The sequence below is a fragment of the Nicotiana tomentosiformis genome, chromosome 2 (assembly GCF_000390325.3).
Source record: "Nicotiana tomentosiformis chromosome 2, ASM39032v3, whole genome shotgun sequence".
Lineage (NCBI taxonomy): Eukaryota > Viridiplantae > Streptophyta > Magnoliopsida > Solanales > Solanaceae > Nicotiana > Nicotiana tomentosiformis.
The window spans coordinates 87627819-87645008 of record NC_090813.1 but is presented as its reverse complement, the minus strand read 5'-3'; the positions used below and the strand labels follow the sequence as shown (position 1 = coordinate 87645008).

Below are 17190 nucleotides of genomic sequence, written 5' to 3'. Positions count from 1 at the left end.
CTGAAATTCATCATTTAAGAATTGCTTAAGTTGAGAAAGCTTTGTAGGATTGTTGCCAGTAAATAGTATGTCATCAACATACACTGTCACAATAGATATAGAATCACCTGATTGTTTGAAAAATAGGGAATAATCATTCAAAGAAGAAGAAAACCCATTAATATTCAAAGCAGCTATAAGTCGAGCATACCACTGTCACGACGCTTGTCGCAAATCGTAAAGTGATTTCTTAAGACGACAGACATGGTTAGGACTAGGAGCAGGTATACCGGCAGAAAATTTCATATATACTTCTTCTTGTAAAATCCCATGTAAAAAGGCATTGTTCACATCTAATTGTGACAATGACCAGCCTTTCTTAATTGCACCATCAAGAATGCATCGAATAGTTGTCATTTTAACCACGAGAGAGTAGGTTTTAATAAAATCAATCCCTTCACGTTTAGCGTCACCTCTAATTACCAATCTAGCTTTCAATCTTTCGATGCTTCCATCAGATTTGTGTTTAACTTTGTAAACCCATTTGCAAGGCAAAGCCTTCTTGCCAATAGGTAATTCAACCACTTCCCACGTTTGATTATCCTCAAGAGCTTTGATCTAAGAAGTCATAGCTTGCTGCCAATCAAGATGTTTGTAATGACCCGGCCGGTCGTTTTGAGTATTATAACTCCGTTCCCCCATTTACTGCTCAATTTATGATTTATAGTTGTTTTATAACTTGTGTGCAAAATTTGAGGTCAATCAGACGTGATTTGATATGTTCCAGAGTCATTTGTAGAAATTAAAAATTTCAAAGTTCAATATGCTTGAATTGGGGTGTAATTAATGGTTTTAGCGTTGTTGGAGGTGATTTGAGGATTCGACTAAGTTCGTATGATATTTTAGGACTTGTTGGTATATTTGGTTGAGGTCCCGAGGGCCTCGGGTGAGTTTCGGATGGTTAACGGATCAAAAATTGAACTACAACAGCTGCAACAATTTCCTTATGCTGGAAATTTCTTCTCCCAGATTCGAGCCCAAAAATCGAGCCCAGAATCAAGCGACGATCGAGCCCAGGGTCGAGGGCCACGATCGAAGGCAGGGTAGAAGACCAGGGTCGAGGGCCAGGATCGAGGGCCAGAATTGAGGCCCAGGATCGAGACCCAGGATCGATGACCTCGATCGAAGGCCAAGATCGAGGCAGAACCGAGGATGTCTGGGCAGAATTATAAAATAAGGACTTCGTCCCATTCGCCATTTTTGACAAATTGGAGCTTGAGGAGAGGCGCTTTTTGATAGATTTTCAAGGAAAACTTGAGGTAAGTCCTTTGCGATCATTTCTACTCCATAATATTAAATTATCATCGAATAATCCAACTAGATTACATGATTTTGAGGTGTAAATCGAATATTGGAACTTAGAAATTTGGAAATAAGATTTGTAGATTTGAAGGTCGAGTTGAAGTCGGATTTTGGTAAAATTGGTATGGGCAGACTCGTGGTTGGATGGGCCTCCGGATTTTGTAACTTTTGTCTAGTTCCGAGACGTGGGTCCCACGAACGATTTTTGAGCTAAAATTCAGATTTTTATGAAAAATTAGTATTTTCTTATGGAATTAAATCCAATGAATTTTATTGACTGAAATGAATTATTTAGGGCTAGATTCGAGGCGTTGGGAGGCCAATTCACGAGGAAAGGACATTGCAGAATAAGAATTTCACGGCTCGAGGTAAGTAACAGTTTTAAATCTGGTCCTGAGGGTATGAAACCCCAGAATTTTATGTCATGTGAATATTTTGGAGGTGACGCACATGCTAGGTGACGGGCGTGTGAGCGTGTACCGAGGGGATTGTGACTTGGTCCGTCCCGTGGAAACTGTATAGTTGAATACTTTATTGTTAGTTATATGCTCTCTATGTGTTAAAGAAATTTGACTGTAAATCATGTTAGAAATCATGCTTAGGCTATGTTATAGTACTATTGGGACCCGCAGAGGTCGCCTACTTGTTGAATTATTTGCTAATTGCTGTCTTGTACTCAGTCATGATTTTTCTTGCGTATTATACCTCAGTCTTTTTTGATATTTGTTGATACACTATGTTATCTTTGTTTGGGCTGACCTTTATGATTTCAGAGAGCCCGAGAGACTAGAGAGGTTAAGGACTGAGTACAGCCGAGGGCCTGTCGGTGAGGTAAGGATATTATGGCACGTGAGTTGTCCGCGCAGGATATTATAGCATGTGAACTGTCCGTGCAGATTATGGCGCTTGGGCTGTAGGAGCCCCTCCGGAGTCTGTACACCCTTAGTGAGCGCGGGTACCCATTGAGTGTGAGTGCTGAGGGCTGAGAGCCGAGTGGTTGAGTTGTTGCGATTAGTTGAGTGACTTTTGCCTGAGAGGCTGTACTTGCTTTGCATTTGTTGTTACACATGGTTGCTATCTGTCATTGTTGTGAAATCTCTGAAAGATTTTATATCCGGATTAAATGAAATTTAACTGTATAAAATTGATTTGACTTAAATTGCCGGATTTGAAAGCATGTCTATTCTTTGCTGGAATTACTGAAGGTGAACTATAACTGTGTAGCTCGTCATTATCTTGAGTTCCTTAGTTATTATTGTTACTTGCTGAGTTGGTTGTACTCATACTACACCCTGCACTTCGTGTGCAGATCCAGGTGTTCCCAGACATAGCGGGTGTTGATCATTTCGCGCAGTTGATTTTCAGGAGATTTTGAGGTAGCTGCCATGTTCCGCAGACCTTGTCTCTCCTTCTCTATCTCCTTGTTTACTGTATTTGGTCTCAGACTGTTATAGACCGTATTTTACAGACTTGTATTCATATTAGAGGCCGGGGTCGAGGTGTAGCTCGTACCACAGTTGGACCAGCACCTGTAGTACCACCAAATGCTCCAGCTCGGGAGCAGATTCCGGATATAGCTGAGCCGATAAGATCAGCTCAGGCACCAGCTGTGTCCATTGAGATTCCAGGCCTTCAGGAGACTTTGGCCCAGATATTGGCAGCCTGCACTGGTATTGCTTAGGTGGTTTCGGCTCAGGCCACACCTGCCATTTCTCAGGCCGGAGAGGTATTCATACCCCTGTTGCCCATACTCCAGACCAGGTAGTACAAGGACTTCATATATCGGGAGCACTACCAGCCCAGCCGGTCACAGCTGCTCAGGCCCCGGTAGTTCTTGTTATGGCAGATGATGAGCAGAGGAGACTTGAGAGATTTGAGAGGCTTCGACCTCCACCATTTAGAGGTGCTGAGTTAGAGGATGCCAAGGGTTTTCTGGATAAGTGTCATCGGATGCTTCAGATAGCGGGCATTCTAGAGACCAGTGGGATCTCATTCACTACTTTTTAGTTTTTTGGGGCTGCCTTTAGATGGTGGGAGTCTTACGAGAGGTGTAGGCCGGTCGGTGCAACACCCCTTACCTGGCAACAGTTCTCCAGTCTATTCCTGGAGAAGTTCATGCCTCAGTCCCGCAGAGAGGAGCTGCGCATGCAGTTCGAGCAGCTTCCTCAAGGCGATATGTCCGTGACACAATATGAGATGAGATTTTCAGAATTGGTCCGTCATGCTATCTAATTGATTCCCACAGACAGGGAAAGGATCAGGAGATTCATAGATGGCCTCACTTTTCAGCTGCGATTACTCATGACTAGAGAGAGAGAGAGTGTGTGTCTGGTGCTACTTTCGACAAGGTTGTTGACATTGCCCATCAGATTGAGATGGTTCGCAGCCAGGAGCGGGTTGAGAGGGAGGCTAAGAGGCCTCGTGGTTCCGGTGATTTCAGCGGTGTTCCTTCAAGGGGTCAGTTTTACCGCGGTAGGGGCCGTTCTTACAAACACGCTCAGGTGGGTCGTCCAGCTCATCGTGGTGCATCATCTAGCCACGGTTCTTATAGTGCTCACTCAGGCTAGTCTTCATTTAGTGCACTACCAGCGCAGAGTTCTCATCATGCCTCGTCTGCTCAAGCTTCTACAGGTAATTCTTTGGGTTATCAGGAGCAGCAGTTCCGTCAGAGGAGGGGTTGTTTCAAGTGCGGAGAATTGGGTCATTTCAAGAGAGATTGTCCTAGGCTGTTGAGTGGGGCTCCACAACAGAGTTCTCGACCAACGATACCAGCACCAACAGTTACATCACCCGCCCAGCCAGCTCGGGGTGGGGGTCAGCCAGCTAGGGGTCTCCCAAGAGGGGGAGGCCGATCAGGTGGCGGGCAGGCTCGATTCTATGCTTTTCCTACCAGGCCAGATGTTGTTGCCTCAGACGCAGTGATCACATGTATTGTTTCAGTGTGCCATAGGGAGGCTTCTATATTATTTGACCCTGGTTCCACTTATTCATATGTATCATCATATTTTGCTCATTATCTGGATATGCCCTGTGAGTTCTTAGTTTCACCTGTTTGTGTATCTACACCGGTGGGCGATATTATTACTGTGGATCATATGTATCGGTCGTGTGTGGTAACTATTGGGGAACTGGAGACTAGAGTTGATTTCTTATTACTCGGTATGGTTGATTTTGATGTAATCCTGGGTATGGATTGGTTGTCTCCATGTCATGCTATTCTGGACTGTCACGCAAAAATCGTGACGTTGACGATGCCGGGGTTGCCAAAGATTGAATGGAGAGGTTCTCTAGATGTTATTCCTAACAGAGTAATTTCTTATTTGAAGGCCCAACGTATGGTTGAAAAGGGATGTCTATCATATTTGGCCTTTGTGAGAGATGTTGATGCATATACTCCTATTATTGATTCAGTACCGGTCGTGCAAGACTTTTCGGATGTATTTCCTATAGACCTGCCAGGTATGCCACCTGATAGGGATATTAATTTCGGTATTGACTTGGTGCAGGGCACTCAGCCTATTTCTATTCCTCCATATCGTATGGCACCGGTTGAGTTAAAAGAATTGAAAGAGCAACTTCAGGAACTCCTTGAGAAGGGGTTTATTAGGCCTAGTGTGTCACCTTGGGGTGCACCAAATCTATTTGTGAAAAAGAAAGATGGTACTATGAGAATGTGCATTGATTATAGACAGTTGAACAAAGTGACAATCAAGAATAAATATCCTTTGCCGCGTATTGATGACTTATTTGACCAGCTTCAGGGAGCGATGGTGTTTTTCAAAATTGATTTGAGGTCTGGGTATCACCAATTGAAAATTCGTGATTCGGATATTCTGAAGACGGCATTCAGAAATCGTTATGGCCACTATGAATTTCTTGTGATGTCTTTTGGGCTAACTAATGCCCCAACAACATTTATGCATTTGATGAATAGTGTGTTCTAGCCATATCTTGATTTATTTGTAGTAGTATTTATTTATGATATTCTGGTGTACTCACGTAGCCAGGAGGAGCATGCACAACACTTGGGTATTGTATTACGGAGGCTGAGAGAGGAGATACTTTATGCAAAATTCTCTAAGTGCGAGTTCTGGCTTAGTTCAGTGGCATTCTTGGGACATATAATGTCCAGTGAAGGAATTAAGGTGGATCCGAAGAAAATAGAGACAGTTCAGAATTGGCCCAGACCATCCTCAGTTACTGAGATTCTGAGTTTTCTCGGCTTGGGCAGTTATTATCGTCATTTCGTGGAGGGTTTCTCGTCTATTGCATCGCCTATGACTAAATTGACCCAGAAAGGTGCTCCGTTCAGGTGGTCGGATGAATGTGAAGAGAGCTTTCAGAAGCTCAAGACAACTTTGACTACAACTACAATATTGGTGTTGCCTACAGGTTCAGAGTCTTATACTGTGTATTGTGACGCATCGCGTATTGGTCTCGGCGCAGTGCTGATGCAAGACGGTAGGGTGATTGCCTATGCGTCCAGACAGTTAAAGGTACATGAGAAGAATTATCCAGTCCACGATCTTGAGTTAGCAGCTATTGTTCATGCCTTTAAAATTTGGCGGCATTACTTGTACGGTGTCCAGTGTGAGGTATATATCGATAATCAGAGTCTACAACATTTGTTTAAACAGAAGGATCTTAACTTGCGGCAGCGAAGGTGGTTGGAGTTGCTTAAGAATTATGATATCACCATTCTCTATCATCTCGGAAAGGCCAATATGGTGGCCGATGCCTTGAGTCGTAAGGCGGGGAGTTTGGGCAGCTTAGCATACTTACCGATAGCAGAAAGGCCTTTAGCCTTGGATGTTCTGGCCTTGGCTAATCAGTTTGTTAGATTGGATGTTTTCGAGCCGAATCGAGTTTTGGCCTGTGTGGTTTCTCGGTCTTCTTTATATGATCACATCAGAGAGCGCTAGTATGATGATCTACATCTGCTTGTCCTTAAGGACATGGTTCAGCACGGTGATGCCAAGGAAGTCACTATTGGAGATAACAGTGTATTACGGATGCAGGGCAGGCTATGTGTGCCTAATGTAGATGGTTTGCGTGAGCTAATTCTCCAGGAAGCTCACCGTTCGCGGTACTCTATTCATCCAGGCGCCGCGAAGATGTATCAGGATTTGAGACAGCACTATTGGTGGAGGTGAATGAAGAAAGATATAGTTGGGTTTGTATCTCGGTGTCTAAATTATCAACAGGTAAAGTATGAACATCAGAGGCCAGGAGGATTGCTTCAGAGACTTGAAATTCCGGAGTGGAAGTGGGAGCGTATTACCATGGACTTCGTAGTTGGGCTCCCACGGACTTTGAGAAAGTTTGATGCTATTTGGGTGATAGTAGATCGGTTGACCAAATCTGCGCATTTTATTCCAGTCGGTACTAATTATTCTTTGGAGCGGTTGGCTGGGATTTATATTCGGGAGATTGTTCGCCTACTCGGTGTGCCGGTGTCCATTATTTCAGATCAGGGTACGCAGTTTACCTCACAGTTTTGGAGGGTAATGCAGCGAGAATTGGGCACACAGGTTCAGTTGAGTATAACATTTCACCCTTAGACAGACGGACAGTCCGAGTGCACTATTCAGATATTGGAGGATATGCTTCGCACGACACAGTCTAGACAGAAGAGTTATGCCGACAAGAAGGTTCTTGATGTTATTCACATGGTTGGGGAGAAGGTTCTGCTCAAGATTTTACCCATGAAGGGCGTGTTGAGGTTCGGGAAGAAGGGCAAGTTGAGTCCTCGGTATATTGGGCCTTTTGAGATACTTAAGAAAATTGGAGAGGTGGCTTATGAACTTGCTTTGTCACCTAATCTATCAGGTGTTCATCCAGTGTTCCATGTATCCATGCTCCGAAAGTATGTCGGGGATCCGTCTCATATTCTAGATTTCAGTACAGTACAACTGGGCAGTAATTTGACTTATGATGTGGAGCCGATGACTATTTTAGACCGACAGGTTCGAAAGTTGAGGTCAAAGAGCATAGCATCAGTGAGGGTGCAGTGGAAAGGCCAACCAGCCACAGAAGCTACTTGGGAGGTTGAGCAGGAGATGCGGAGCAAATATTCATACTTATTTGAGACTCCAGGTATTATTCTAAACTCGTTTGAGGACGAACATTTATTTAAGAGGGGAGAATGTAACGACCCGACCGGTCGTTTTGAGTATTATAACCCCGTTCCCCCATTTGTTGCTCAATTTACGTTTATAGTTATTTTATGACTTGTGTGCAAAATTTGAGGTCAATCGGACGTGATTTGACAGGTTCCGGAGTTATTTGTAGAAATTAAAAATTTCAAAGTTCAATATGCTTGAATTGGGGTGTAATTCATAGTTTTAGCGTTGTTTGAGGTGATTTGAGGATTCGACTAAGTTCGTATGATGTTTTAGGACTTGTTAGTATATTTGGTTGAGGTCCCGAGGGCCTCGGGTGAGTTTCGGATGGTTAACGGATCAAAAATTGAACTACAACAACTGTTGCAATTTTCTTCTACTGGAAATTTCTCGAGCCCAAAAATCGAGCCACGATCGAGCCCAGGGTCGAGGGCCACGATCGAAGGCAGGGTCGAAGACCAGGGTCGAGGGCCAGGGTCGAGGGCCAAGATCGAGGGTCAGAATCGAGGCCCAGGATCGAGACCCAGGATCGAGGACCTCGATCGAAGGCCAAGATCGAGGCAGAACCGAGGCTGTCTGGGCAGACTTATAAAACAGGGACTTCGTCCCATTCGCCATTTTTGACAAATTGGAGCTCGAGGAGAGGCGATTTTTGATAGATTTTTAAGGAAAACTTGAGGTAAGTCCCTTGTGATCATTTCTACTCCATAATATTGAATTATCATTGAATAATCCGACTAGATTACATGATTTTGAGGTGTAAATCGGATATTGAAACTTAGAAATTTGGAAATAAGATTTGTAGATTTGAAGGTCGAGTTGAAGTCAAATTTTGATAAAATTGGTATGGTTAGACTCGTGGTTGGATGGGCCTTCGGATTTTGTAACTTTTGTCGAGTTCCGAGACGTGGGTCCCACTGGCGATTTTTGAGCTAAATTTCAGATTTTTATGAAAAATTAGTATTTTCTTATGAAATTAATTCCAATAAATTTTATTGACTGAAATGAATTATTTATGGCTAGATTCGAGGCATTGGGAGGCCAATTCACGAGGAAAGGACATTGCAGAATAAGAATTTCACGGCTCGAGGTAAGTAAAAGTTTTAAATCTGGTCCCGAGGGTATGAAACCCCGGAATTTTATGTCATATGAATATTTTGGATGTGACACACATGCTAGGTGACGGGCGTGTGGGCGTGTACCGAGGGGATTGTGACTTGGTACGTCCCGTGGAAACTGTATAGTTGAATAATTTATTTTTAGCTATATGCTCTCTATGTGTTGAAGAAATTTGACTGTAAATCATGTTAGAAATCATGCCTAGGCTATATTTTAGTACTGTTGGGATCCGCAGAGGTGTACTTGTTGAATTATTTGCTAATTGTTGTCTTGTACTCAGTCATGATTTTCTTGCGTATTATACCTCAGTCTTTTTGGATATTTGTTGATACACTATGTTATCTTTGTTTAGGCTGATCTTTGTGATTTCAGAGAGCCCGAGAGACTAGAGAGGTTAAGGACTGAGTAAGGCCGATGGCCTGTCGGTGAGGTAAGGATATTATGGCACATGAGTTGTCTGTGCAAGATATTATAGCATGTGAGTTGTCCGTACAGCACGTGAGTTGTCCGTGCAGATTATAGCTCCTGGGCTGTAGGAGCCCCTCCGGAGTCTGTACACCCCCAGTGAGCGCGGGTACCCATTGAGTGTGAGTGCTGAGGGCTGAGAGCCGAGTGGTTGAGTTGTTATGATTAGTTGAGTGACTGTTGCCTGAGAGGCTGTACTTGCTTTGCATTTGTTGTTGCACTTGGTTGCTATCTGTCATTGTTGTGAAATCTCTGAAAGATTTTATATCCGGATTACATGAAATTGAACTGTATAAAATTGATTTGATTCAAACTGTCGGATTTGAAAGCATGTCTATTCTTTGCTGGAATTACTGAAGGTGACCTATAACTATGTAGCTCGTCATTATCTTCAGTTCCTTAGTTATTACTGTTACTTGCTGAGTTGGTTGTACTCATACTACACCCTGCATTTCGTGTGCAGATCCAGATGTCCCGGACATAGCGGGTGTTGATCATTTCGCGCAGTTGATTTTCAGGAGATTTTGAGGTAGCTGCCGTGTTCCGCAGACCTTGTCTCTCCTTCTCTATCTCCTTGTTTACTGTATTTGGTCTCAGACTATTATAGACCGTATTTTTCAGACTTGTATTCATATTAGATGCTCATGTACTCAGTGACACCAGGTTTTGGGAGTGATTATATCGGTATTTGTAAGATTTGCGGATTTTATTTAAATATTATATTTTCAGATTTAGAAGTTGTGGTTCATTGAGATTTTCGGCTTGCCTAGTATTGAGATAGGCGCCATCACGACAGGTTAGAATTTTGGGTCGTGACAATGTTGGACAACCTGAGAGAAGCTAGTAGGTTCAAAAGTGTTGAAAATAGAATTAAACATCTGTTGATTAGTCAAAGAAAGAGAAGTGAAAGAATAAATAGGGAGAGGGATGGGATGGGAAAAACAAGAAGTAGTTAAATCAGTTAGAACTACTGAACCACAGATGTAATCAGAGAGATAAGCAGGTGTGATGTGATCCCTCTGTGATCTTCTTAAAGTAGGAACATGAGATGGACTGGGGGATGAAATAGGGTAGGTAGATGGACTTAGGGATGAAATAGGGTAAGAAGAGGAGGAAGGGGGTGAGGAAGATGAAGGAGGAGGAGAACTGGAAGAAGGATTAGGACTAGGAAGAGTAGACTCAACTATGGAGGATGGAGGAGAAGGGGAAGTAAATAGAGGTGATAGATGAAAAGGGATATTCAGACTCATGATACTGAATATCCCTGGAAACAAAAATTCTTTTGGTGTTAAGATCCAAGAGCTTATATCCCTTTTTCCCATGGGAATATCCCAAAAAAATACAAGGTATAGCTCTATGGGAAAATTTTGACCTGTTATGTGTCAGAGTAGAAGCATAACACAAACACCCAAAATACCTAAGATAATCATAGGATTGAGGCTTTCCAAAAAGAATCTGATATGTAGTTTTACCTTTGAGAACAGAAGACGGGAACCTATTGATAAAAAAAGGCAGGAGTGAGTAGGCATTCACCCTAGTAAGAGATATGCAACTTAGATTGATGCAATAAAGCTCTAGAAGTCTCCAAAAGATGATTGTGCTTCCTCTCAATAACCCCATTTTGTTGAGGGGTAGTAGTGCAAGAGGTTTGATGTAAAATACCCTGAGAAGCAAAGAATTCTGAAATGCTAGAACCTCCTCCCAATTCAAGAGCATTGTCAGATCTAATCTCTTTAACCTTAGTATTAAATTGCCTCTCAACCATAACTAAAAAATATTTGATCAAAGAGAAGGCATTGCTTTTAGTGCTCATGAGATAAGTCCAAGTACCTCTGCTAAAATCATCAACTATGGTTAAAAAATATTTGAAACCATCATAAGTAGGTGACTTATAGGGTCCCCATGTATCCAAATGAATTAACTCAAAGATAGCAGTAATTTTGATATAACTCGAATGGAAAGGCAATCTAGACTGCCTTGCTAAAGGGCAAACATCACATGGACAATCAAGAGTAGAAGATGAAATAAAACTGATTCTCTTCATTGCCGAAATAGCATATGGCCAAGTCGAATGTTCCATAATTTTACATCAAAAGTGCTGCTTACAGAAATAAGAACTGATTCAGAAACAGAAGAGGAAACTGAAATACAAGGAGAAGCTAAAAAACTAGACTTAGAAACTAAATTGTTCTTGAAAAAACTCTAAAACTTAGAAAGAGCTGAATAAAGAAGATAGATCCCATTCCTTACTTCACCAAGAACCAGAAGGGTCTTCACTAAAGGGTCCTGCAATAGACAATTAGTAAAAGAAAACACTAGGAGACAATGCAACTAGGTGCAAAACTTGTTGATAGAAATGAGATTGATCCTGAAAGAAGGGACAAATAAGACATTATGTAGAACAAGATCAGAAAAAAGAGTAATTGTCCCACTATGAGTCACCCTAACCCTAAAGGAATTAGGTAAGTTAATGAACAATAGAGTAGGTAAAGGAGAAAGAGTACTAAAGAACTTAGTATCATAATACATATGTTCAGAAGCCCCCGAATCAATAATCCAAGAATGAGTATTGGCATATGTGAGATAAGCAGAAGGATTGTTGAAGATGTTACCAGCACACTGCACTACATTAGCATTAACATCTGTGGTTGAGCTTCATGTGTGACCAAGCTGTGCATGGTTAAGCAGGTGAACCAACTGAGAGAATTGGTCTTGTGTAATAGGATTTCCTCCAGTGTTTCCTGTAGGTTGTGCAGGGAAACTCAAAACAGCATTGCCCTTGACAGATCCATGAAACTTAGGAGTTTTGGTAAACTTAAAATCAGAAGGGAAACCAATTATTCGATAGCATTTGTCAACTGAATGGCCTGGTTTCTTGCAATGAGAACATATCAAGTTATTCTTCTTCCCTTTAAAGTCTGATGATTAAGATTTCTGTCCTGAAATATTTTGATGTGTGGCTAGGAAAGAAGAAGAGTCACCAAGAAACTGAGGATTCACATACGCTTTTCCGGTGTCTCTCATCTTGAACTAACAGAGAATAGGCAATGTTGATATTGGGGAGAGGGGACATCATCAGGATGTTGCTCCTAACAGGAGAATATGTATCATTCAAGCCCATGAGAAATTGAATCAACCTTTCATCTTGAAGAGACTTAACCAATTTCACCTTGCCACCACATGTGCAGGCACAAGAACATGTAACAGTAGTGTAAAGAGCATCAAGTTCATCCCATAATAGCTTCAATTTAGTGAAATAGCCAGCAATATCACTTGATCCTTGCATTAAGTCACTTATTTTCTTTTGTAGGTGATAGAGTTTAGCCCCATTGAAGCCCAACTTATTTTTAGCTGAAAGGGCAATGAGAAGAGACCTCCTCCAACCTCCATAGCCATGACCATCGAAGACAGAAGTGACCAGAGTCATACCGGGTGAATCTGATGGGTGAAGAAAATAAGGATGGCTAGCATCAATAGTAGGAGAGGTGCTAGAACCACCATCCTGATAAGGAGCATCAGATGAAGAAACCATTTGAATTGAAGGGAGAAAAGAAATAGAGATGAAAAAGAAAGAAAGCAGAAGAAGTCCAGAATATAAGTGGCGACTGATACCATGTAGAAGATGAACGAATGAATTGGAAAATTTTCTGTGTTCTTTCTCATTTCTCTTTGTTTGTATTTATACAAGTATTTCTCTGAAAGAAAATAAATGAAAAATGTAAATAGCTATACATGTGTCTACAATTTACTGGACTATAAAATAACAGAAACCTATACAGTGACTCAGCTTGGTCATGTGCCCAAAGAATCCAATGTGTAATCTTTATCCTTTACAAATGGACGGTCCAGATTATTTACATGTGAATTTGATCCAATGGCATAAAAACCTCCATCTGTATTCTCTAGAAGAGTTAAAGAGGAACATATACTCCCTTCTGTCTCATGCCCAAACAAAACCTTAGAATCATTAGGTTGTAACGCCATATTCTTCCTCTGTCTTTCACCATTTATGACTTTTCTAGAACATAAATAATCACTAATATTATTATTAACACATAGTCTGCTCATATAGAAGCAAATATATCCAAAGCCAATAAATGCCAAAAACAAAAACCTAATTTAGATTCACTGCCTGGCACTATAAGATTATTGTTGGGATTTTGTGGTGCAGGATAACTCAGGGGGAGAGTGAGATTCAGATAGAGATGTAGTTTTGCTGATAGTTTTTAAGCCCCGATTGAGAGTGCAGTCCGTTTGGAAATAAGTGACTTAGCAAGAACGAGCAATCCAATAATTGTTTGATAAAAAATTTCAAAACATTTTTCACTCGTAGAGATTTGTTCCAAAAATCATTATTGAGGAAAAGTTCAAATTTCAGAACTACTTTTAAGAACTATTTAGAAGTTACAGATTGCTGCTTGATGAGGTCAGCAGTTTACTAATAAGTGCTTTAGATAAAAAAAAATAATTGTCAAAAACGGGGAGAGCCGATTTTAGTTGACGAGCAAGATTTCAATAGGACATACAACACAACTATTTCCTCATCAAAAGAACATATAATACAAATATATCCACAGTGACAACACTATGTTATCAGTCTCAAACAGTTTTATTACACAACATAACACTGAATATTGATACCAAACGTCATAAAGCTGCGATCTGCATAGACTCAACGCAGACTGTTTATTTGATGCCCAGACATACCATATTACTGAATATAAACAACAAAACCTGATAATACTACTAGACTCATAAACCAATAAGAAAAGCATGGCTGGATCTGTACCAACTATAGTATTGCATACTAAAAAGGAGAATAAACAAATTTCTCATTAATATATCTTCTCCATCTCCTCATCCTCGCTCTCGCTCCAACTGCAATGGAAGATTGACCTGGGGGATCCACAGCTACCATTGCTACTGAATGTGAGGTACGTAAGTGATCCTCCCTCACCAAGCACTTCAGTAGTCTTTTCTCCAGAGGCGTATCCGATGATGTCCAGGCCGGACTCAGTGTAAAGTTCCTTTCCAGGAGTGTCACAGTGTACTGATACAGAAAACTCAGCAGGTCCGAAGCAGGACAACACCCTTTCGATCATGGCAGTCAAGTTTACGGCTTTGAAATCATAACCTACTGCTTCAAAACTTGCATAGCTGAATCCATCCTCAGGTGTGATGTGAATTGTAGAGATTGCTGGCCCCTCGATGGCGTTCATTGAGTAACCGCAAGGGTCAAAGTCAAAGTCGCATATGTTTGATTCTGGAAGAATCTTCCGAATGCCTGAAACTTCAGTCATCTCAGCAGCAGTGCTTGAGTGAGTCTTGAAAAATACGGATGCCTTCTTCTTGTCCAGATTAGTCATGCACATCTCCAGTGTATAAACTGGATTCGGGTTATTGGCATTGGCAGATTCAGCTGAAGCAGAATAGACATGCCAGTTCTGTTGTTTATCAGCATTACCCATCACATATGCACTGCTGCCTGCGCCAAGCTTACCGAAATAGCTGTCAAGCACGGCTACTTCTTCAGAGAAGTGACGATGTGGATATGGCTGAGCCCCAGGGAAGATAAAACTACCACGAGTGTACCTCACCGACTTCACTTTCAGGTTAAGTGCATCGGCTAACTTAAGAATGGGTGGGATCGACAGCAGCAGTTTTGTAGTGCCACAAGTTTTGATGATGATCTTGTATGAGTAGACAAAGAGGCTAGACTCTGAAAGGACATAAGAGTCGACTTCATCATTTGCCAATGAAGACACTATGGTACAAGCAGCCGGTGTCAGAATTTCATCCAATTGGTCTTTAGAGAGAGACCGTAGGCCACATCCCGGGCCATCAGACATTCCTAACTCGAAAAAGGTAATCTCAAGACGCTTTTCGTATCCTTCGAATCCGATGGCAGAAACTGGCACGGCCATCTTGCTTGAAAGAGAGTGCTTGGGAAGGACTACTTTTTGGAAGAGATTATCACGAGGATGAGGCATGAAGAAAAAGAGTTGAGAAGAACAGAATTCTAAAATTAAACTACTGTCTACTTGAACCACCGTTGGTGGTTTATTCTAGATCACGGGAAATCTCAGGATGGCTTGCGAGTGCACTGCATACAAAAAAGACAGAGATAAGCAAACAGTTAGCATGTATACACAAAAGATATAAACAACTTAGATACACATGGTGAAGGCTAAGTTGACTCACGTTGGAGTAAGCAGCGGATCTGAATTTCTTGATTCCTCCGTTTGGTCGAACGTCCTCAATAGTGTAACCAAGGGGAGCTTCGTAACATAAGGAACTACTACTAGACTTCTTCTTCCCTCCTTTAGAGTCCATTAGTTCATCGATTCCTACCTGCTCATTACATTGAAAAGAAATAAGATGGTCAGAAAAAAACAATAAGAAGCCTTGACAATTTTATGGACAACTAAGCCCAATTAGCATATAGATCAGCAATTATGAATGAAAACAATAAGAAGTTTGGCCTTGATAGTTGTAAATGGTATGTGCTTTTGAACTTTGGTACAAACCAGTAAATGGTTGTTACTATGTTTAAGTTGGCTCTTTCTATACTGAACCAAAAGAGCTTGCCTTATCTATTCTGGTAACTAAAAGGGTAGCTCCTGGAAGTATGAGTAGGAATATAAGGATAAACATGAGCCCCAAATTGTGGTTCTATACAGTTTTAATACCTTTACTCTTAAACTCTTTGACTCAGGGGCCATGCCTTCAAGGCGGGCACTAAGCGACATTATAATTTCAGTAAATTTAGTAAAAGACAACTAACTTCAAATTACTCTTTGAATCAGAAATCAAAAATGTATAATGGAATTGGAGATCGGACTATTTAAATTCATATACTACATCTAGTAGCAGCCTTTTAGAATTAGTTTATTCATATGATTGTTATTGGTTATCTGTAATTACTTTTCTTATATTTCATATATATCTTTATCTTCATCTTGCTTAGCTAATTATTTCCTTCAGAAAAACAAAAGTTCAAAAAACAATAAGGAAAAAGACAGATAACTGCATTGAAAGACGATGTAACTATCAAGCAGAAAACAAAGCATGATGGTGTAAGTTTACTATGTGTCTCAATATACAAAAGATTTTTCAATTCCACTTTGTCGTTGAACGTTGAGATACACTACATAGTTCACAAAAACAATAGTAGTAACATTTGAGAAGGTAAATCATATACAAATAATTCCATAAGAAAAAACCCAGACAAAAAATATAGGGAGTGGTATTTTTAAGCCATTACTACCCCTGCATAGAATAAAGCCATAACTAACAAAAAAAGTTTTTATTTTTTCAAAAAAATTAAAAATAGTTAAATAGGTTTAATCAGCATCTAAGGTATAACCGATTTTATTCTGTCAATTTCATCCATGCAATTTCACCAATAAGAAATTAAAGTCTAACAATGTTTAAGAGCTTTGATATGTTTTCTTCAACAGACAAACCAAACACTAATTTTTCAAAGACAAACCTAAATAGTAATAAAAGGGCTCTCCTAACATCAAAAGAAAAACCAATCTGTTAAAGGGCCCTTTGATGTGGTCGAACAGCCAGAAAAATTATGAAAATTGTACAAAGAAGGTGCTATTCGCCGCAAAATAAGGGGGAAAATTAGAACTTTAATCACAACAACGCCAAGCATTATCCAAATCAACAGCGACAAAGAGCAAAATCATAAAGGAAAACAGACAGATATAAAGTAACGGAAATTAAACTTACAAAAATTGGTGAAATAAGCAGATGTAGAATCGCAGTGCGACCTCCTTCACTGTTCTTTAACAGAAGAAAGATTTGAACTTGTGAATCAAAGAATATTAAGCAGCAAAATAAGGGATAGGAAGAGAGAATTTGGGTCTGTTTAGGAATTGTTTTGTTGAGACTCGGCGAAGCACATAATGTTATGGAGACGTGAGTACCCTATTTATATACGCAGATGAGGACTTGGGCTAAGGAAGCGCGTTTTAATGAAAAATTGACACGTGTATTTTGTGAAATTTGTGACCTCTCGTTTTTTCCCCGAAAATAGTGTGACATATGAGAACCAAGGGATATTTCGTGTGGCAATAAGCGTCGTGACAACGCAGGCCTCGTACAAAACACAGCTGTAGTTTCCTTGTCTCGT

At 40.8% G+C, this 17190-nt stretch overlaps 2 protein-coding genes across 2 annotated transcripts; one reads left to right on the top strand and one right to left on the bottom strand.

Annotated features, from left to right (window-relative positions):
* Nucleotides 1–3456: 3456 nt before the first annotated feature.
* Nucleotides 3457–12842, top strand: LOC138905217 (uncharacterized). The gene is made up of 4 exons (XM_070193722.1): nt 3457–3555; nt 3909–7437; nt 8487–8683; nt 9511–12842. The coding sequence occupies exons 1-2, from the start codon at nt 3457–3459 to the stop codon at nt 5283–5285; spliced, it is 1476 nt and encodes a 491-aa protein (XP_070049823.1). The 3' UTR covers nt 5286–7437; nt 8487–8683; nt 9511–12842.
* Nucleotides 12843–13617: 775 nt separating this feature from the next.
* LOC104113965 (S-adenosylmethionine decarboxylase proenzyme-like) lies at nt 13618–16970 on the bottom strand. Its single transcript, XM_018776916.3, has 3 exons — nt 16788–16970; nt 15249–15398; nt 13618–15150 (listed from the first exon to the last, which is right to left on the bottom strand). Exon 3 carries the CDS (start codon nt 15035–15037, stop codon nt 13883–13885), a length of 1155 nt encoding a protein of 384 aa, XP_018632432.1. The 5' UTR covers nt 15038–15150; nt 15249–15398; nt 16788–16970; the 3' UTR covers nt 13618–13882.
* Nucleotides 16971–17190: the final 220 nt, after the last annotated feature.